The following is a 23133-nucleotide window of genomic DNA, read 5'->3' as shown; positions in this document are numbered from 1 at the left end:
ATTCACCACAGACCCAATCCACGTCCGGACCGGGGTCAAGCAGGGCTGTTGTTTCGTGCCCTGCAACATAACATTGTATATTGTATGGTTTTATTTTGATGGAGGGGAGTTTTTGTGACTCTGTTGCAGTAAAATATATGAATCATCATTTGCCATTCCAATTTTCACTGGAGATGTGCCTTTATGGGGGCACAGATCGTATCCAGTATTAGCTCCATCCCTCAATTTCCTCCATTTAGGAGAGTCAGTCCATTACGAACTGGCGACGTGCGACTCTTGGTCCAACAGCAACTCCACGCTGCCTCCCCCTGGATGGGATGGCTATCCAATGGGGGCCTCGCCAGACTCTTCTTCATCTTCCTCCTGAGGTGGGCATGCAATCCCCACTGGCAATGCCTGGCACCTCATGATGGCCAAGTTGTGCAGCATGCAGCACAATACAATGAATTTGAGTTATCTGTTGAGGGGAGTATTGAAGGCTGCCTCCAGAGCGGCGCAGGCATCGGTCTGCCTGTAGGAGCTGGCATAGCTCAGTCAGAACTTCCTTTCGGAAGCGCAGCCTTCTCACACACTGCTCCTCAGAGAGCTGGAGGTATGAGTGTTGGTGCCTGTAAACCCATGGGGGGTGGGGGTGAGGTCTCCTCCCCAGACATCTTCAGCCTTTCCTCATCCGTGAGCCGACATAGCCAAGAACCCTTCTTCTAGCTTGACGCTGTCTGGCAATAGCATGGAGTATGATACGTTGACAAACTAGTAATGCCCCCATTAAATTTTCTCACTGAAGTTGTAATGGCAGTGAAATGGCAGATAAAAGTGAAGTCTGCAAGTTGGAGCTGAACGAAGCTTTATGTGCACAACCCAACCGTTGTAGTCAATGTGACCGGGCAATGTAGGATCCTCATCCCTCCATTTAAAAATGCTGCCAATACCGCCTGCCGCATCTATTTCTATGGGGTATGGCGAGAAAGCAGGAATGGGGTACTGAAGTTGAATGTTCAGCCATGAACTCATTGAATGGCGGTGCAGGCTAGAAGGGCCGAATGGCCTACTCCTGCACCTATTTTCTATGTTTCTATGTTTCTATCCTGGAACCGCCTGTTTTTTTCAGGCGTTTTCTGGGGCGGGCGTTAAAAGAGGCGCAACGATCGAATGTTCTATCCAGGTCGCTAGCGCTGCGTTGCATGACGATTGACATCATGATCTCAGTCAAAATGGACGGCGGGGCGGTAAGTTTGTGTGCCAGTGCTAACCAGTAGCCAAATCTACCGGCCAGGTGGTAAATCCTGGATGCTCGGCATTACGCCCAAAGACAGCATTTACCGCTCTGCCGGAGCGCTAACCGAGGCGCAAATGAGCCGAAAATCCAGCTCTAAAAACAGAATCCATTGATTTGATGTAAACCCATATAGCTTGCTACAGATTATTCTCTCAGACATTTTACCAGTATCAGCTAGCGTATAAACCAAATTGAGCATTGTCATCATCATAGGCAGTCCCTCGAATCGAGGATGACTTGCTTCCACGACAAGAAGTTCACAGGTGTTTCAATGAAGGACCTAAAATTCCAAATCCTGAACTAAATCTTGAAGGGTGGAAGATGCCTGTGCGGGATTATTTTTAAACATGCTGTGGCTGGTGGGGCTTGACAGAGCTAGGTCTTGGTTCAGTAGCAAGGATTAACCAAGACGACTAGAGACCAGCTCTGCTGCACAGACCTAGTGTGCACACATATCGCAGTGTGGGCTGGCCCGTGCTGCCCCTGGGCCCTCGCCTTTCCTGGGCCCCGAACTCACGCCTCTCCTGGGCCCCGATCACATCCCTCTACAGTATCTCGCCGCTCCTTCGCCCCAACCACGCCGCTCCTGCTGTATCTGCCCACGCTGCAATCACCGACCTGGACCTTGGTGATGTTCCTTTTCACTTTGGTGCCTGCTGAGTCAAGCCTCCATCCGCTCCCCGGCCTGCTCCGATGGCGCTCGCAGGCCGGGGGCCGCTCAGCTTTGCTTAGAGTATAGAGCATTGAAAGAACATGTGAACGCCATGGAGGACTTGGGGGTGGGGACTTGGGGGTGGGTTCTTTCCCAGTCAATAACATTGCCTGAATTGATGAGCAGAAATGGTTCAGTACTATACCTGCATTGTTAAGGTGAGAGTTATTGGCTCCATGCCTGGGGCTCATGTTGGGTGATCCAGGGTAGCTATCTTGGGACTTGGGACTACGGGCACTAAAACAGCGCACTTCACTGTCTGTACCATTCACCATCTCCACAAATTGCCGACACCTACACAAAATTAGGAAAGAGTAATTCCTGAGTAAGATGGTTAGAACAGATAACATTAAAAAGTCAACATAAATGAGTTTTGTGAAAATATCTCGCGAGTAATTTTCTATTGCAAGCTGCCCTGTTTACAAGTGATTCAGCAGGCGATAATGCCTGGAAAACAGGGGTTGCCTTTTTCACGTCTAAATCCACTTGATGTCAAAACAGGCAGGAAGCTGATTGCATATGGAAATCATGGCCCTACGCTGGTTGTAAGACCCTATTTGCAATTTTCAAGTACAAATGGGAAGAATGTGTGTTGTGCACACTCCACCTATTTGTACCAGGTGGTGAGAAGCCCAACTGCCATTCCTTTAAGGGCTGGAGATAGCTCAAAAAACGGCCTAGACCAATTTTTGTGGGGCTGAAGTATTAATGCTCCTCCTGGCCCACCGAAGTACTGCGGCCTGCTGCCAGCCGCTGTGTAGATCCCATCCCCATGCACCGCCGCCTCCCTACCCCACCCCACTCTACTACCGTCTTCCACCTCAGCTCACACATGGAGCTGCCAGTTTTCCCACCCCCCGGTTTGGCAAGTTGCCTGTTCACACTCATCGAGCAGCTTGCCAACGTGCCAACTCTAATGAGACCCGATCCTGAAAATGATTTGTGGCAGTAAATCCATCAGGCATGAGCCATGGATGCATCATCAACTTTGTGCCCTTTTTGAGTGAACGCAATCCTTCCCCCCACCCCACCTTTAATCAAATGTAATGCGAGTCTGATGAATGAGTATACTTACTTTAACATGAACAGCAAGTTTGGATTACGCTCAAGCAATCCTGGGTATAGTTGTTGTGTTGCTTCTATAGCTTCACCCACTCTTCCTGCTAAAACTAGCTTTTGTATTCCTGAAAGAGAAAGGGCAACGACTGCAATTACTGGTGAAGTTCAGTTTCATTTGTTCCATTTTTGTTTATGACCCCATCCAATCCTGTATTGCAGGAGAAACAGCACCATATTGTCAGAAACTACTGTTTGGAAAATTTCCATTTCAAACGAATTGTACAGCTAGACATGGACTGCACACTTAGACTAGAAACACTGTTCAAATCCCAGTCTTCGTTATTCAAACTCGGTTAAAAAAAATGTTGAGGGCTGAATGTTGGTCATGACAACAAAGGGAACGCCCCTGATCTTCCTTAAATAATGCCATGGAATCTTCCATATCCATCTAATCAAGCAGTCAGCACTTTGATTTAATCTAGCATCTGAAAGACAGCAGCTCTGACAACAGAATATTCTCTCTGTACTGCACTGAAGTGTCAGCATGGATTTTGTGCTCAAGTCTTGGAATGGGCCTTGAACACACAACCTTCTGACTCAGAAGTGAGAGTGCCACCACTGAACCAAACTGACATTGGCAGTAAAACTTTATTACCTGTGCAGAGTAGTGAGAGGGGGCTTTAGTCACTCAGACTGGCAGCAGCCATTTTAACTTGCCCCTTCTGTCTTCACCTTTAGTATCACTGCTGTTTATACTGCTACTGAAGTAAAGAGCAAGACTGAATTTGTGCCTGAAAAGGGCAGACAACATCTCCAGAGGTAGGTTACTGATAGTCAAAAACAGAGCAATATCACATTTACAGAAACAGATAGGAGCCACAATGATGGATTGAAGGTACTATGATGGGTTGCCCACATTTTGTCAAGACATTTTTAAAAAAGCATGGTAAAGACTCTTATCAGTCAGTTGCAGACTCTAATAGACAGCTCAACTTAATTGTTTAATGCTCCCTGCTGTAGCTTTATTTTGATGTGAACATTTCAAGTAACATTTTGGGTAGTAAAACCGTGCAATATTCACAAGACACCTGTCCATTTAGTTGCCTCCAGCACAGGACTTAATTGCCTACTTCCATTTGCTTGTATTCTTACACGCCTGTACAGTACTCCGTATCTGTATCCTTTCCCTTTACTACTGTACTAAGAAATATGGAGATCAAGAGGAAGTATTAAAACCACCAAGCATTGGAAACAATCTTAAAGGGGTTGGTAAAATCAGTACCGTCTGACTTTGACTCTCCATTTCTCCTGTCAGGAGGTGAAAACTATTCAGATGAAGTTTGCTGTGTGACGAGTCCAACATAAAGTAGCTACAAAGGTCATATTAATTGAAATGGCTCAATTTACTTTTTTCACCCTCCAATTTTCAGCTCTCCCATCCTGAACACATTCATGCTACGGTGCAATTCCATGGGCACCAACAGCCCTTCAGTGCCTTGTTTAACTGGTCATTCATCATTTTCAACTTGCCGCCCAGGCATAAAACAGGCATTGCAGATCAGATGCCCGTTATGGAAATGGACAAATTTTTAATTTCCATTGATTTCTAGAACAGTCGGCCAATCCATATTGCTAGTTTTACTCTTGGGTGGCAAGTTGAAAATCTACTTATGTGTCAACAGACTGTTCTACTATAGGGGGGAATTCAGGAATCATTTTCACTGTAAAGCAGGGTCACTAAATATGGATCACTATTGGGAACTCTTGCTGATTTTCATGCCTCAAGTCCAGGAGTGCAGAGGGCAACGAAAGTGCTCCTACTGCCACCTTGGCTGATATTGGGTAATTCAGCCAGTGGAACCTTTTTGGTTTGTATGCTCAGCTCCATATTGGGCAGTACAGTTAGCAACTGAGACAATAGGGGACTTAAAGTAGAAATTTCAAAATTTTACACATATACACATCACTGCCAGACTTACGCTGTCTGTTTTTGATTGAGCTCTGCTCCTCTTGAATGGTCTGCCCTGTTGCTCTGGCAAAGGCAGTTGCTGTTGCACAGTAGCCATGATGCACCAGGTAGGACGACACCATACTATAAAACAAATTCTCACACAATGAGCTAGTTTAAATGTGGTACCAATGCAATCAGCTAACCCTCTATGTATGATAAGCTAAGAGCAGCATTTCTTACTTTTGAAGCATCGTCTGCCACTCCCCTAATCTATCTCCTATGGGGAACCGCTCAATTGTGCCATGAATCTTGGCCCTCCACTCTCGCATGTAATCTTCTATGTCGAACACAAATGGCTGCTGCCCAAAGTTGGCATCTACTATCTCGCCCGGCGTTTGAAGTCCCACAGTCGGGTACAGGTTAGGCTGAAAGACAAAAAATAGTGAAATTCCTCAATTCAACATTACATGCAATTCCTCTACATGAAGTCAGCAAAGAAATTTATTAAAGTAATCTGTGGTGTGAAATTCAACTTTGGCGGAAGTGCAAGATGTGCAGTAGTGGATTGTCCACCCGTTATACACCCCATCTAATTTTCCTTTCCATTAACTTCTGCTACTGCCTGTTTTTCACCCCAGTCAAAGATGAATTTCACCCCTGCTGCATTTAAGCATAACGTCGGAACATTGTAGGGATTCTGGTCAGTACATGGATTTATATTGTATCCATTCTTCTTCGCGCATCCCCACAATCAAAAGAAGGAAATGTGGTAAGAAAAAGCCAAGATGACTGACTGGATACGTACAAAGACAAGTAAGATGTAAACAGAAATGTTTCTATAAATTAAAGACATTTAACACTCAAATAAATCGGGTTCAATACAAGGAACTAAAGAAAACAAAGGCTGCTATTCGATCAGCAAAAAGACTGATGAAAAACGGATTGTAGACAACTGTGGCAGGAATGGGAAGAGCTTTTTTAGTTATGTGAAGAGTCAGAGAACTATCAAAGACTGTATTGGGCCACTGAAGGGAGTTCAAGAACAGGTTACAAAGGACTCACTAAGAATGGCAGAAATATTAAATGAGTACTTTGCATCAGTCTTCACCCTTGAAGATGATGCTTGAATATTAGAATTTAATAATTTAATAATAGTTTTGTAATTTACATTAACATAGATAAGCATATTGTTTTAGAAAGAATTAAGAACTGGAAAATAGATAAGAGCAATCGGGCCGGATGATATCTACCCAAGGGTCCTCCAGGAGATGGGACATGTGCATGGCTGCAGAGAGGATGTTTCCACTGATGGGGGAGACTAGAACTAGGGGGCATAATCTTAGAATAAGGCGCCGCCCATTTAAAACTGAGATGAGGAGAAATTTATTTTCTCGGAGGGTTGTGGATCTGTGGAATTCGCTGCTGTGGAAGCTGGGACATTGAATAAAGGTAAGATAGAGATAGACAGTTTCTTAACCGATAAGGGAATAATGGGTTATGGGGAGCGGGCAGGAAAGTGGACCCGAGTCCATGATCGGATCAGCCAAGATCGTAGTAAATGGCAGAGCAGGCTTGAGGGGCCATATGGCCTACTCCTGCTCCTATTTCTTATGTTTTTATGTGCTGTGCGAGCCCCTGGCCTGTTTTTTTTTTAATAGCTCACTGCATTCTAGAATGGTTCCTACAGATTGGAAGGAGGCTAATGTAGTCCCCATTTTTTAAAAAGGTGACAAGGCAGACTTTGGTAACTATAGGCCCATCGGTTTAACATCAGTAATAGATGATTGAAAGAATCATAAGAGATGCAATATATGAATACTGGGATAGGGAGAGACATATTAGGGACACCCAACATGGTTTCATAAACAAAAGAGGTCATGTCTCACAAATCTAATTGTATTTTTTGAAAATGTTACAAAGTTGGTGGACGAGGAAAGCCCAGTACACATTGTCTACTTAGATTTCCAAAAAGTTTTTGACAAGGTACCGCCTAAGAGGCTTATCTATAAGATTGGATCCTCTGGTATTAGTGGAAATATATTGAGTTGGTTGGCAGGACGCAGGCAAAGAGTAGTTATAGATGGATTTGGATCTGTTTGAAGGCCAGTGGTGTCAGGGATCAGTGTTGGACCGTTGCTTTTTACTATTTTTATTAATGATCTGGATTTTGGGGTTAGGGGCACAATTTGCAAATGATATTAAGATCTGTGCGAGTATTAGAACTGTAGAAGATGCTCGTCTGCTTCAGGCAGATCTTAATGTGTTGGGAGATTGGGCTTAAGACTGGAAAATGATGTAAAACTTAGATAAGTACAGTGTTATGTATGTGGCCAGGGCAAATGCTCAACATTCATACACCCACTAGGGAAAGGCATTAAAAATGGTCGAAATAGAAAGAGATTTGGGCATTCTAGTGCATACATCCTTAAAGGTACACGAGTAATGCCATGCAGCGATAGCTTGAGCAAATAGGGTGTTGGTGTATCCACAGGACAATTGAGGATAAGACAAGACGAGGCGTACTGTTTTGTCCTTGTACAAGACCTTAGCCAGGCCACACTTGGAATATTGTTTTGGTTTTGGTCTCCTCACATGGTGGGTGATATTGAGGCTCTGGAAAGGGTGCAGAAGAGGGGCACGAGACTAATTCCCAAGTCTAAAGCATCTTAATTATCAAGATAGGCTAAAAGAGTTGAGACTCTATACCTTAGAGCAGCTTAGACTTAGGGGGGGATAAGATTGAGGTTTATAAGATAATGAAGGGAATCGACAGTGTTCCTGCTGACCGTTTATTTCAATTAAATAGGTTAGGCAGGACCGGGGTCATAAATTTAAGTTGTATAAGGCTAGATCTAGGTTAGATGTCAGAAGGTGGTTCTTTTCCAGGAGAATGGTAGATCTTTGGAACAAGCTGCCGTTCATGCGCTGAATTACTTCAAGCGAAAGCTGGATTTATTTCTAGCTGCGACGGAGATCACCTCTTACAGAAGGTAGGTACTGCAGGGAATTTAATGGCCAGAGTGATCTCCTGGACTGTTTCGATCGCCTAGATGGGTTGGAGAGGAATTTCCCAGATTTTTCCCCCCAATTGGCCTGGGTTTTTAATCAGTTTTTTTTGCCTCTCCCAAGAGATCACATGGTTTGGGATGGGGTAGAGTGTATATGTTGTGATACACAAGGTATCGTGATTGTGTGGGACAGGCTCGATGGACCAGATGGTCTTTACCTGTCCTTCATTGTTCGTATGTTCGTAATCATTTCTTCTTGCAGCTAGCCCATAGAAAATTCACATCGATTGCTTGAACTTCTGAGGCCCAAGGCTGGTTTGCTCCCTATACAGAGACGGCTCTGCTTCGATGACACTGACGACACCCAGTTCTACCTCACCACCACCTCCTTCGACCCCTCCACTGTCTCTAAATTGTCACACTGCTTGTCCGATAGCCAGTATTGGATGAGCAGAAATTTCCCTCAACTAAATATTGGGAAGACCGAAGCCTAAATATTGACTCCATCCCTCTGCCTGACAATTGTCTGAGGCGCAACCGTGGTGTCATATTTGACCCCAAAATGAGCTTCCGATCGCATGTCTGCGCCATCATTAAGACCACCTATTTACGCCTCCGGAACATCGCTCGACTCTGCGCCTGCCTCAGCTCATCTGCTGCTGAAACCCTCATCCATGCATTTGTTACCTCTAGTCTTGACTGTTTCAGGGCACTCCTGGCCTGCCTCCCACGTTCTAACCTCCGTAAACTTGAGGTCATCCAAAACTCTACTGTCCTAACTCGCATCAAGTCTCGTTCACCCATCACCCCTGTGTTCGCTGACCTACATTAACTCCTGATTAAGCAACGATTTTAAAAGTCTCATCCTCGTTTTCAAATCCCTTCATGACCTCGCCCCTCCCCATCTCTAATCTCCTCCAGCTCCACAATCCCCCCCGCCTACCACACATATCTGCACTCTTCTAATTCTGGTCCCTTGAGCATCCCCGATTTTAATCGCTCCACCACTGGTGGCCATGCCTTCAGTTGCCTAGGCCCTAAGCTTTGGAATTCTCTCCCTAAACTACTCCGGCTCTCTACCTCTCTTTTCTCCTTTAAGATGCTCCTTAAAACCTACCTCTTTGGACCAGCTTTTGGTCATCTGCCCTAATATATCCTTATGTGGTGGCTCAGTGTTAAATTTTATTTTATAACGCTTCTGTGAAGCACCTTGGGACTTTTGATTATATTAAAGTTGCTATTGGAAATATAAGTTGTTCTTGTTACTCTAGAGTATCCAATAGTAGCAGAACACGATTTAGATTTACCAATAAGCATAGCATAATTGTTTTGCCAAAATAGACTTATCAGGTTACTGAACATAGAATTAAAAGAATCATGTGTGTGATTATCTCGCTGTTCACATATAAGGGGCATCTGGGAAACATGGGTGGTGAAGTGACGAATCAGCCAGCCATATGACAGGTACATACCACTGATGATATTTACAAACAGTTTGGGTTGGCTGCAAACTCCGTAATTAGCAAAATGTGATTTGGGCAAATGATTGTGTGTCCTCAGTGTATACAAACTCTATTAACATGAAGACATAACACATCTCAAACAGCAGCTAGGCTGCCGTTAACTAAAATAAGGTTTTGGTTACAAAACATCATATCAATCAATGCCATCCCACTAACAATAACCATCGGTAAACTGCCAGGCTTTGACTCAGGAATCAAGAACTCTCAAACATTGTACTAAGTTTCTTGCACCGAGGAATTCCAATTCAATGTAGCAAATATGTATTTCCTACGCATTTCTTGCAAGGACTCAAATCCTATGTCAGCTTCCCTGGTAACTCAGGGTGCAAATGTAATGCCTTGTGTGTTGTGAAGCCATACAGACCAGGAAGCTCCTACGTTTGATCATCAGGCTCTGCGATTCGAACTACTATTAGTTTCAGTATCTGTTCGGAGTTTTATAAATCTATTAAGCGCAAGATAACTAAAGAAAGGGTAGGGACTATTGGAGACCATGAGGGTAATCTGTGTGTGGAGGTGAGAGATGTGGTTATGGTTCTTAATGAATACTTTGCATCTGTTTTCAGAGAGAGAGCGCCGATGCAGACACTGCTATCGGGGAGAAGGAGTGTGAAATATTAGATGAAATAAACAGAGAGAGAGGAGATATTAAGGGGTTTAGCAGCTTTGAAAGTGGATAAGTCCCTAGGCCCAGATGAAATGTATTCCAGGCTGTTAAACGAAGCAAAAGAGGAAATAGCAGAGGTTTTGACCATCATTTTCCAATCCTCTCTGGCTTCAGGTATAATGCCAGAGGACTGCTAATGTGGTACCTCTGTTTAAGAAAGGAGAAAGGGAAAGACCGAGTAATTACAGGCCAGTCAGCCTAACCTCGGTGGTGGGAAAATTATTGGAAAAACTTCTGAAGGACAGGATAAATCTTCATTTAGAAAGACACAGATTAATCAAGGACATCAGCACGGTTTTGTTAAGGGAAGGTCGTGTCTGACTACCTTGATTGAATTTTTTGAGGAGGTAACAAGGAGGGTTGATGTGGGTAGTGCGTTTGATGCAGTGTATATGCGTTTGATGCAGTGTATATGGCAGACTGGTCACGAAAGTAAAAGCCCATGGGATACAGGGTAAAGTGATCCAACATTGGCTCAAAGGCAGGAAGCAGAGGGTAATGGTTGATGGGTGTTTTTGTGACTGGAAGGATGTTTCCAGTGGGGTTCCGCAGGACTCAGTACTAGGTCATTGTGGTATACATCAATGATCTAGTGAAGAGGGATGTCACCAAGATCCAGGTCGGTGATTGGAGCGTGGGCAGCTACAGCAGGAGCGGCGAGGCTGGGGCGAAGGAGCGGCAAGAGATTGCAGAACGATGTGATCGGGGCCCAGGAGAGGCGTGAGTTCGGAGCAGGGGCAGCACGAGCGGGCCCACCCTGCGAAAGATGTGCGCACTAGGCCCGTGCAGCAGCTCCAGTCGTCTTGGTTAATCCTTGCTACTGGACCAAGACCTAGCTCTGTCAAGCCCGTGTGGTGGCTGGTGTGCAACGGCCACTATACGTTAAAAAAAATCCAGGTACAGGCAACTTCCACCCTTCAAGATTTAGTTCGGGACCTGGAATATTAGGTCCTTCATTGAAACACCTGTGAACTTTTTGATGTGGAAACAAGGCATCCTCGATTCAAGGGACTGCCTATGATGATGAGACTTGAATATAGGGGGTATGATTAAGAAGTTTGCAGATGATACTAAAATTGGCTGTGTGGTTGATAATGAAGAAGAAAGCTATAGACTGCAGAAAAATATCAACTGGTCAGGTGGGCAGAACAGTAGCAAATGAAATTTAATCCGGAAAAATGGGAAGTAATGCATTTGACGAGGGCTAACAAGGAAAGGGAATACACATTAAATGGTAGGACACTGAGAAGTGTAGAGGAACAAAGGGATCTTGGAGTGCATGTCCACAGATCCCTAAAGGTAGCAGGCCAATGGTTAAGAAGGCATACGGAATGCTGTCTTTATTAGCTGAGGCATAGAATACAAGAGCGGCGGGGGTGCGGGTATGCTTGAACAGTATAAAACACTAGTTCGCCCACAGATAGAATATTGCATGCATTTCTGGTCATCGCATTACAGGAAGGATCTGATTGCACTGGAGAGGATACAGAGGAGATTTACGAGGATGTTGCCGGGAGTGGAGAATCTTAGCTATGAGAACAGATTGGATAGACTGGGTTTGTTTTCTATGGAAAAGAGGAGGCTGATGGGAGACCTCATTGAGGTGTATAAAATTCTAAGGGGCCTAGATATGGTGGATAGAAAGGACCTATTTCCCTTAGCAGAGGGGTCCACAACCAGGGAATATAAATTTAAAGTAATTGGTAGAAGGTTTAGAGGGGATTTGAGGGGAAATGTCTTCACCCAGAGGGCTGTGGGGATCTGGAACTCACTGCCCGAAAGAGTGGTAGAGGCAGAAACCCTCACCCTATTTAAAAAGTATTTGGATGTGCACTTGAAGTGCTGTAACCTGCAGGGCTACGGACCTCGAGGTGGAAAGTGGGATTAGGCTGGATAGCCTCTTGTTGGCTGGCACGGACATGATGGGCCGAAATGGCCTCCTTCTGTGCTGTAAATTTCTATCATTCTATGAGTATGGAGGGAGAGCGAAAGGGACATCAACCAAGGCTCCAGCTCCAGGGGAGGGATGAAGTCAGTGGTTAGGGAAGGGAATTCATGGCGGGGACCGAAAACAATGGCTTTGGTCTTCCCAATATTCAATTGGAGAGGTCGAGAGAAGTGGTAGTGAGGTAGAGCTGGGTGTCATCAGTGTACATGTGGAAACTGATACTGTATTTTCGGATGATGCCACCAAGGGGCAACATGTAGATGAGAAATAGCAGGGGCCAAAGATAGATCCTTGGGGGACACCAGAGTAACGATGCAGGGGTGGGAAGAGAAGCCATTGCAGGTGATTCTCTGGCTACGATTAGATAGAGAAGAATGGAACCAGGCGAGTGCAATCCCACCCAGCTGGATGACGGTGGGGAGGTGTTGGAGAACGATAGAGTGGTCAACCATGTTAAAGGCTGCAGACAAGTCAAGAAGGACAAGGAGGGATAGTTTGCCTTTGTCACAGTCAGAAAGGATATCATTTGTGACTTTGATGAGAGCCGTTTCAGTACTGTGGCAGGCATGTGAAACCGGATTGGAGGGACTCAAACATGGAAATGTGGGAAAGTTGGGCACGGATTTGGGAGGCGACAACACGTTCAAGGACTTTGGAGAGGAAAGAGAGGTTGGAGATGGGGCGGTAGTTTGCAAGGACGGAGGTGTCGAGGGTTGTTATTTTGAGAGGGGTGATGCCGGCAGATTTGAGGGAGAGGGGGCAGCACCTGAGGAGAGAAAACCATTAACAATGCGAGTCAGAAAAGGAAGTTGGGTGGTCAGCAGTTCGGAGGGAAAAAGGTCAAGGGAGCAGGACGTGGATCTCATGGACAGGATGAGCTCGGAAAGTTCACGAGAGGAGATCGGAGAGAAATTGGAGAAAGATGTGAGGTCAGGGCTAGGTTAGGGGGGATCCTTAGAGGAAGTTTGACCTGGTGGGCTAGGGGAAGAAAAGGAAGAGGCAGCCGAACGGAGACAAAAAAGTCCATGAGCTCCTTACACTTATTGTCGGAGGTGAGGGTGGAGACTAAAGAAAGAGGTTTAAAAAGACGGGTAACAGTGGAGAATAGAAGCTGAGGTTTATCTTTACATTCCAGAATGATTCTGGAATAGCGAGCAATTTTGGCAGACAAGAGCAGGACCCGCGAATGCTTTATGTGGTCCAGCTAGATCTGGCGGTCAATAGCTAAACCAGTTGTCCGCCATATCTGTTCAAGTTTGCGTCCCTTGGACTTAAGGAAGTGGAGATCAGGACTGTACCAGGGGGAATGGCCAGGGTGAGAGGGAGTAATTGTTTTAACAGGGACTAGGGCATCAAAGCTGGTGGTGAGGGTGTGAGTGCTGCAGAAATGTCATGATGAATGAATCTAAGCCCAGATCAATGTATAACTTCATTATCAGTTGACTCTGAATGACAAAGGGCATTTGAATAATGCTCATATTGTGGAACACTACATAATCCTGAAATTAAGACACTCTCCCATAATAAATTACACTTTAAATTCTGGGAATGTGTAGTGACACTTAACACACATGTACATAACCAAAGCAATCTAAAACCTCTAGTACATAACAAGGGAAAATAATAATAATAGTGCATATTAAATAAAAGTAATGCCTAATAAGACATGACAATAATAATTACCCAAATTAAAGGTTTATCAGCAGGACATTAGTATCTTTACCTTTTTCTGTGATTGTTATTATAGGGCAGACCTTAAAACAGAACTTATTTTTTAAATAAAAACTTTATTAGAATTAAAAGCTACAATGTGCAGTTACTATTTCCACCCAGTAGAAAAGTGTAACTCTCATAACCTAAGCAGCAAGAACCTAGAATCAACAATATATTAAATTTGGATTTTTAAAACCTGTAAAAAAAAATCAAAGAGATAGCCAGTTCCTTCTGTAACCTTTGGTTCTAACTTTCACATGGAATTTCTTTACATAGAATCATAGAAATATACAGCATGGAAGGAGGCCATTTCGGCTCATCGTGTTCACGCCGGCCAACCAATAGCTTTTTGGTAAAGATTTGTTTTTAAAAAAAGAACATTTTTGAAAATAAATTTCAGGACAGAAAAAGAAGTTACATATACTTACAGGCAGGTCTGTGAATGCTATTCCTGAAAAAGAAATCCAAAAATAGCAATTAATATTTTTTAAATATTAAGAATTATTCAATAGATAGCATCGTATGGAGTCTACTATGTAGATTCTGCATTGCAGAATTCACTACATTTGTAGCAGAGAATACCGTCACAAGGTGGCAGTCTTGATCTCCACACAGTTCTTTTACACGACTAAATCTATTCTTGCCAATCAGCGCCTCGACTCTTTGGATTTAGGTAAATAAGGTATGTCTCTACTTTTGAAGAGTGCAGACTCCCTATAAAGGAAACATAAACTATCGGTGTGATCTTCTATCTGCAAGAATTTCTTGGTAGCTTAGCTTGGAGAATTTTTATTGTGATCGTTATTTGCTTGCATCAAACTAAAACAAAACCGCAAACCAATTGATTGGCTAGAAGAAAACTCATTCTCCACTTCAATTATATGCAAGTTAATCCAGATGTCGTGGACAGAACACTTCAGTCTTGTGCATACTTTCTGCCCTATAAATATTCACTCGGTCAGTCGGCAACCTGCTCCCATGCCTTTGTCATTCTGAATTGGCCACCAAATGGACGCTGGCTGGTGGTTGGGGAGGACTCGAACACCATCCCTGCAGGAGGAACGCCTTCCTTTTACTCTGGAGAGCTGGATCCACAACATAATGGGGTGGAGGATTGTGGGTGGATAGTTACATACCATTTCTGTTGTACCAGGACTGGCACTCTAATGCTCTGTACCACAGCGCTGCCTTGCAATGAAAACAATTCTTACAGCAGAAATAATTGCAAAAAAAAACCTGGTTCAATTAGAAAGCAATAGACGCATCACCAGATTCTCTCAATAATCAGGCCTATGCCGGCTCTTTAAAGAGCTATCCAATAAGTCCCATTCCCATGCCCTTTCTCCCATAGCCCTCCAAATGTTTCCCCTTCAAGTATTTATCCGATTCCCTTTAGAAAGTTATTAATTAATTTGCTTCCACCAGCCTTTCAGCAATGTATTCAGATCATAATATGCATAATTATTGTTCCTTATCTCATCTCTGGTCCCTTTGCCATTTACCTTAAATCTGTGTCCCTGCTACCACTGGAAACAATTTATCTTCATGTACTCCTTTCATGATTTTGAATACCTCGATATTAAATCTCCCCTTAACCTTCTCTGCTCTAAAGAAAACAACCCCAGCTTCTCTTGTCTCTGCACGCAACTGAAGTCCCTCATCGCTGGTACCATTCTAGTAAATCTGCTCTCCACCTTCTCTAAGGCGTACGGAATCCCCATAAGCATGAATGGGGTTCACATAAAAAATACATTTAACATAACGAATAAATAAAAAGATTACATCTTTAAAATTAATTAAAATACAATACAATTAAACATTTAAAACAAAAATGTAATTTTTTGAAAAATAAATTTAAATGTTTGAAAGGGGCTAAAAATAACCATACCTTATTGTACATGTGTTATAATGTTTAAATGAATTAATTTTTTATTTTCTTAATGTTTTTTCGAAGTCTTACGCCGGTAATAGCAGGCCTTATGTGCTACACCAGATGTAACAGTTTGACGGGCATTCGCTGGGCAGCAGGTGGACAAATAGCTCTCTGCCGGTGGAGGTCCTTTTCCCAGGGATGCAGCGGATCCGCCAAGAGAATTCTTGACAGATCACAAGTTCCGGGTTTTCGTGCATGCGCAGCGCATGACTAAACCTAGAACTGGCCCGGCCTCTATGGGCACATGCGCACCTGTACAGGTTGCAAATTATGGCCCTTTATGTCAGTGTAGAGGCCAGAAATGTCCAAAATTGGATTGGGAGGTGGAGGGAAGAAAAAAGATGGAAGACAATTAATAAGAACATAAGAAATAAGAACAGGAGTCGGCCATATGACCCCTCGAGCCTCCTCCGCCATTCAATAAGATCATGGCTGATCTGATCATGGACTCAGCTCCACTTCCTCGCCTGCTCCCCATAACCCCTTATTGTTTAAGAAACTGTCTATTTCTGTCTTAAATTTATTCAATGTCCCAGCTTCTACAGCTCTCTGAGGCAGCGAATTCCACAGATTTACAATCCTCAGAGAAGAAATTTCTTCTCATCTCAGTTTTAAATGGACGGCCCCTTATTCTAAGATCGTGCCCTCAAGTTCTAGTCTCCCCCATCAGTGGAAACATTCTCTCTGCATCCACCTTGTCAAGCCCGCTCATAATCTCATAATTTTTGATAACATCACCTTTTATTCTTCTGAATTCCAAAGAGTAGAGGCCCAACCTACTCAACCTTTCCTCATGTCAACCCCTTCATCCTTGGAATCAACCTAGTAAACCTTTTCTGAACTGCCTCCAAAGCAAGTATATCCTTTCGTAAATATGGAAACCAAAACTGCACGCAGTATTCCAGGTGTGGTCTCACCAATACCTTATAAAGCTGTAGTAAGACTTCCCTGCTTTTATACTCCATCCCCTTTGCAATAAAGGCCAAGATACCATTGGCCTTTCTGATCACTTGCTGTACCTACATATTAACCTTTTGTGTTTCATGCACAAGTACCCCCAGGTCCTGCTGTACTGCGGCACTTTGCAATATTTCTCCATTTAAATAATAACTTGCTCTTTGATTTTTTTCTGTCAAAGTTCATGACCTCACACTTTCCAACATTATACTCCATCTGCCAAATTTTTGCCCACTCACTTAGCCTGTCTATGTCCTTTTGCAGATTTTGTGTGTCCTCCTCACACATTGCTTTTCCTCCATTCTTTGTATCATCAGCAAACTTGGCTATGTTACACTCAGCCCCTTCTTCCAAGTCGTTAATATAGATTGTAAATAGTTGGGGTCCCAGCACTGATCCCTGCAGCACCCCACTAGTTACTGGTTGCCAACCAGAGAATGAACCATTTATCCCGACTCTCTGTTCTCTGTTAGTTAGCCAATACTCTATCCATGCTAATATATAACCCCCAACCCTGTGAACTTTTATCTTATGCAGTAACCTTTTTATGTGGCACCTTGTCAAATGCTTTCAGTTCCAGTGATTCAACAACTCCGCCTCCAGTGTGCCAGCGCAGCCTTCGGCCGCCTGAGGAAGAGAGTGTTCGAAGTTTAGGCCCTCAAATCTGGCACCATGCTTATGGTCTCTACATGGCTGTAATGATAGCCACCCTCCTGTATCGCTCAAGACGTGGACAATATACAGTAGACACCTCAAATCGCTGGAGAAATACCACCAACGATATCTCACCAAGATCCTGCAAATCCCCTGGGAGGACAGACACACCAACGTCAGAGTTCATCAACTATGGGCCCTTTTGCATGCTTTCTAGTGGCTAGTTATAGTGAAGTATCGGTGGTGATATAGAGTATGTTCCTAGCTATTGTTTAGGGGGAAGATTAAATAAAATGGTTAAAAAAAAATTCACCAAGGCCAAATTGTGCCCTACTAGGACTTAAGCGGGTACTCTAGGCTCCAATACAGGACTGTAGCTTTGGTTTAGGCATAGACCCCAAGATGATGCATTAAAACTGAAATTCTGTCTATCTGTTCCAGTGGTTCAACAACTCCGCCTCCAGTGTGCCAGCGCAGCCTTCGGCCGCCTGAGGAAAAGAGCGTTCGAAGATCAGACCCTCAAATCTGGCACCATGCTTATGGTCTACAGGGCTGTAGTGGTACCCGCCCTCCTGTATGGCTCAGAGACATGGACCATATACAGTAGACACTTCAAATCGCTGGAGAAATACCACCAACAATGCCTCTGCAAGATCCTACAAATCCCCTGGGGGAACAGAGGCACCAACCTCAGTGTTTTCGATCAGGCCAGCATCGAAGTACTGATCACACTCGATCAGCTCCGTTGCACAGGCCACATTGTCCGCATGCCAGACACAAAACTCCCAAAGCAAGCGCTCTACTCTGAACTCCCACATGGAAAGCGAGCCCCAAGTGGGCAGAGGAAACATTTCAAGCACACCCTCAAAGCCTCCTTGATTAAGTGCAACATCCCCACCGGCACCTGGGAATCCCTGGCCCAAGACTGCCCAAAATGGAGGAGGAGCATCCAGGAGGGCGCTCAGCATATCGAGTCTCGTCGCCAAGAGCATACAGAAATCAAGCGCAGACAGCGGAAGAAGCGTGCGGCAAACCAGACTCCCCACCCACACCTTCTTTCAACCACTGTCTGTCCCACCTGTGACAGAGACTGTAATTCTCACATTGGACTGTACAGCCAACTGAGAACTCACTTTTACAGTGGAAGCAAGTCTTCCTCGATGATGATGAGTTACACTTTGTGCAATATTGCAAAATGGCTGCCACATTTGTCTACATAATAACAGTAACTGCACTTGGTGCTTTTGAGGCATTTGAGAAATGTAGTAAGGTACTATATAAAATCTTTCTTTTACCTACCGTTGATCAGTGTGATAAATATAGGAAACATTGCATTAGTCATTTAAATGTATACTGCTGCTGGGGCATACAGCTCTTTAAAGATTTTTTCAATTCTGCTGAATTTTGACCTCACTGTCAGTTGGGCCCAAATTTGCCCAGGAGTTGACCCGTTTTTTGGAGCAACTTGATTTTTCTGGAGTATCTTAAAAATCCCCATTCTGCACATTTAATTTGCGCCAATGTAAGTGAGTTAGGATTTTTTTTAAGTTTAGTTTTTTTTCCAAAAGGGGGCATTACCAGCCACCTATGCCCGTTTTGGCCATTTAAGCCAGTTTGGACAGCTAATAGTTGCTCCAAACTAACTTAGGCCAGCATACGTGGCCACTTGTGGCCGCACAGAAAACCCTTGGGGAGTTAAGAAATCAACGCAGGTAGATACTTAATGACTTGACTAAAGAATATGAATAGGATCAAACAGCTATACAGGACTGACAAACTTTGCAAAGTTAATTTACTATACAACAGAAGCATTCATGGAAGCTTAAACTACAAAAATAAAAGTAGAGACAAAACATATTTACATAATTTTTTTCAAAATATCCAAATAAAAAACAGAAGTACCTCCTGCTCGTAGGAAAGTATTTTCATCAACAGGGTTAAGGAATATCTTGAGTAAGCTCATTAAAATTACTGGCTACAACAGTTATCACCACCCCCCTCCCCCAATCAAAACTCTCCTCTCTTCTCCCCCTTCCCCACCACAATCAAAACTCTCCTCTCTCCTTCCCCCCGATCAAAACTCTTCTCCTCCTCCTCCTCCCACCCGCCCCGATCAAAACTCTTCCCCCCGCCCCCACACCCCCGATCAAAAGTCTCCCCGCACCAACCTGTTTCTTGTAGCTCTCAGCGCGGGAAGGCAGCGGCCGGCCTGTGCGGCAGGCCACTCAGCCCGGGATAGAGGCAGGACGCGTTGGGTCCCACACTGCAGGCACGCAGCATCACAATCATGGGAGGAGCTACTGCGCATGCGCGAACGCTCTACTGTGCATGCGGACAGCTGCCGGCACTCTTTTAGGCGCAGGGCCCTAGCTCCGCCCCCAATGGACTCGCCACACCCGCCAAACCCCAGGAGAGTCGGCAGAGAGGCCAGAATCCGGGACATATTTTTGGCACTGTTTGGATCGTAGGAATTCGCCGCATCTCATGTGAGTGCGCCGAAAAAAACGGGAGGGCCAAATTTGGGCCCACTAAGACAGACTAAATGTAGACACATAAAAAAACACAAATATTGAATAAGTGAAACATTCAACACATTTTAATTTATATATAATTGAGCTCCATGAATTTGTCACACAAACCCGGTTGTACATTAGCCAGTACAACTGCAGAGCTACTGCTGAAATAACTACACTACTTGCTAGATTTTCAAAATGGATGCCAATCACAGGAGATCATCAAACACATGCCCCACAATTAGCTCATGTATTCCATCTTTGATCAACATTTATCTAAAGCAGCTTCTTTCATTATTCAAGTCTTAGGAGACTGACAAAAAAGCAAACAGTAAAATAGTCTGTTTTACAGCATTCCAATTACAGGCATTTAGATCACCAGAGTGACTACATGCACTGTGTTTTTTCTGCACCTGCGTCCTCTGGACTCCACCCCCGATGCCCCTCGCACATGTGCAGACTCCTTGGACCCAAAACTGGAACCGGAAGTGGGCCCCGACATGTCCGCATGGAGTCCACTGCTGAAACATTGCTTCCAGCCTTTACATTATTGTGGCCTTCTGTGGGAGAGAAAATATTGGAGGTATGGGGGGTGGCGGGGTGGGAGAGAGAGAGAGAGAGAGAGACAGACAGGGAGGGGAGGGGGGGGAAAGAAAGAAAGAAAGAAAGAAAGAAAGAAAGAAAGAAAGAGAGAGAGAGAGAGAGAGAGAGAGAGAGAGAGAGAGAGAGAGAGAGAGAGAGACAGACAGAGGGGAGGGGGAGGGGGAGGGGGAGGGAGAGAGAGAGAGAGCGTGAGAGAGAGCGAAAGCGAGAGCGCGAGAGAGAGCATGTGAGAGAGAGAGAGAGAGACACCGGTGAGAAGAGAGAGAGAGATACACAGGGACTGGGGGGGGGGGGGAGGAGAGGGACACACGGGGAGTGGAGAGAGAGACAGACACGGGGAGGAGGGAGAGAGATACACGGGGGGAGGGAGTGAGAGATGGGGAAGGGGGAAAGGGGATCGGAGGGAACTCAGGGAAGACATATCACATTCTTCCAACCCCCTTTACACCCACAGTGGATGAAATCCGGAAGTCACGACACTGTCACTATTCACTTCATACCCAAAAAACCCGTTTACAATCAGTGACCCACACACAATGCCTCATCTATGGCGGGCTGGGGGGTAAGGACAGGAACTTGGACTGGGGGGCATACACTTGGCCTGTGGGTGTCAGGAAATTCAGCTGAGGGAAGCATGCACTTGAGCTGGGGGAGGAGGGAGATGAATTGGGCTAGGGGCTCAGGGATTTGGGAGGCTTTTTCTGGGAACTCTATCCTCTATGTCACTGCTTGCAGGGGAGTTCTGAAGTCAAAATGGCTCGAATTAACATTTAGCAATGTCACTCAGAACTTGGGCTGGGCGGTTTCAATTACACACCCCAGGGTGTGGCTTATCCTCTAAGGGGACCAATCAGCAATTAGATCATGTGATAATGGAGTGCCAATCAGCCAGAAATGCAGTGCAAATAATTGGATCCTTAAATTAGCATTGTGTAAAAGGCAGCCTGTTAAAAATGGTTTTGTGAAGTGTCTGGAAATGGTGCAAATGCTCTCCCACCAAAGGGGTTGGCAAACGACCCAGACCAAAAACTACCAATGCCTGTGTTCACCCAGTTGCTAGGAGATATTTAGCAGTAGCCAAGACCACTCACCTACAGATTCCTACTGGCCACTGCTCCCTGCCTCCCCTCCAAAGAATTCATTTCAGATCTATGCTCAACTCGGTGATACAAGGTGCTGAATGGAGCTAGTAAGTTGTACCACTGCCAGTGAGCCTATATACTAGGCAATGATGCATGACTAAAGTGCTGAGAACCAAAATGATCCTTTATTCAATATTTTAACATAACAACCACTATCCTCTGCATCCATTAACTCTCCAGTAATCGGCTACTCACTGCTGAATAGGTTGCTGTACCTTAAGTAAATCAGAAGATGTCCTTATCACGATTTCTACAATTCACCTTATGGTACATGTCCCAAGTGAGACAAGGCCATTTCTCCCCAAATACCTCTCTGGACCATTGACCCTCTAAATTGATCTATCAAAAGGAAATGCAGGAGGTCGACCATAACATCATCATCATAGGCAGTCCCTCGGAATCGAGGAAGACTTGCTTCCACTCCTGAAGTGAGTTCTTTGGTGGCTGAACAGTCCAATACGAGAGCCACAGACTCTGTCACAGGTGGGACAGATAGTCGTTGAGGGAAGGGGTGGGTGGGGCTGGTTTGCCGCACACTCTTTCCGTTGCCTGCGCTTGAATTCTGCATGCTCTCGCCGTTGAGACTCGAGGTGCTCAGCGCCCTCCCTCCACTTAGGGCGGTCTTGGGCCAGGGACTCCCAGGTATCAGTGGGGATGTCGCACTTTATCAGGGAGGCTTTGAGAGTGTCCTTGTAAAGTTTCCACTGCTCACCTTTGGCTCGTTTGCCATGAAGGAGTTCGAGTAGAGCACTTGCTTTGGGAGTCTCGTATCTGGCACGCGAACTATGTGGCCTGCCCAGCGGAGCTGATCGAGTGTGGTCAGTGCTTCAATGCTGGGGATGTTGGCCTGGACGAGGACGCTGATGTTGGTGCGCCTGTCCTCCCAGGGGATTTGTAGGATCTTGCGGAAACATCGTTGGTGATATTTCTCCAGAAACTTGAGGTGTTTGCTGCACATGGTCCATGTCTCAAACTTGAGTTCAAACTGTCACAGGACGGGAGAGTGGAGAGCACCAGTTCCAACTGTCACAGGAGAGAGAGTGGAGAGCACCAGTTCCAACTGTCGCAGGACAGAGAGTGGAGAGCACCAGTTCCCACTGTCGCAGGACAGAGAGTGGAGAGCACCAGTTCCCACTGTCACAGGACAGAGAGTGGAGAGCACCAGTTCCAACTGTCACAGGACAGAGAGTGGAGAGCACCAGTTCCCACTGTCACAGGATGGGAGAGTGGAGAGCACCAGTTCCAACTGTCACAGGAGAGAGTGGAGAGCACCAGTTCCAACTGTCGCAGGACAGAGAGTGGAGAGCACCAGTTCCAACTGTCACAGGACAGAGTGGAGAGCACCAGTTCCAACTGTCACAGGAGAGAGTGGAGAGCACCAGTTCCAACTGTCGCAGGACAGAGAGTGGAGAGCACCAGTTCCAACTGTCACAGGACAGAGTGGAGAGCACCAGTTCCAACTGTCACAGGACAG

At 45.1% G+C, this 23133-nt stretch overlaps 1 protein-coding gene across 3 annotated transcripts in view; it reads right to left on the bottom strand.

Annotated features, from left to right (window-relative positions):
• The window catches only part of ranbp10 (RAN binding protein 10), a 190192-nt gene that overhangs the window by 31584 nt on the left and 135475 nt on the right, over window positions 1-23133 (bottom strand). For all 3 annotated transcript variants that reach the window (XM_070897955.1, XM_070897956.1, XM_070897957.1), the window contains 5 exons: window positions 14286-14308; window positions 5239-5423; window positions 5027-5139; window positions 3064-3172; window positions 2134-2282 (listed from right to left, as the gene is read on the bottom strand). In XM_070897955.1, the coding sequence (XP_070754056.1) occupies window positions 2134-2282; window positions 3064-3172; window positions 5027-5139; window positions 5239-5423; window positions 14286-14308 (579 nt within the window). The remainder of the gene's footprint in view (window positions 1-2133; window positions 2283-3063; window positions 3173-5026; window positions 5140-5238; window positions 5424-14285; window positions 14309-23133) is intronic.

This window comes from Pristiophorus japonicus, chromosome 13 (genome assembly GCF_044704955.1).
Source record: "Pristiophorus japonicus isolate sPriJap1 chromosome 13, sPriJap1.hap1, whole genome shotgun sequence".
Classification (NCBI taxonomy): Eukaryota; Metazoa; Chordata; class Chondrichthyes; family Pristiophoridae; genus Pristiophorus; species Pristiophorus japonicus.
The sequence above is the reverse complement of the archived record's forward strand: the minus strand, read 5'-3'. Positions and strand labels throughout refer to the sequence as shown.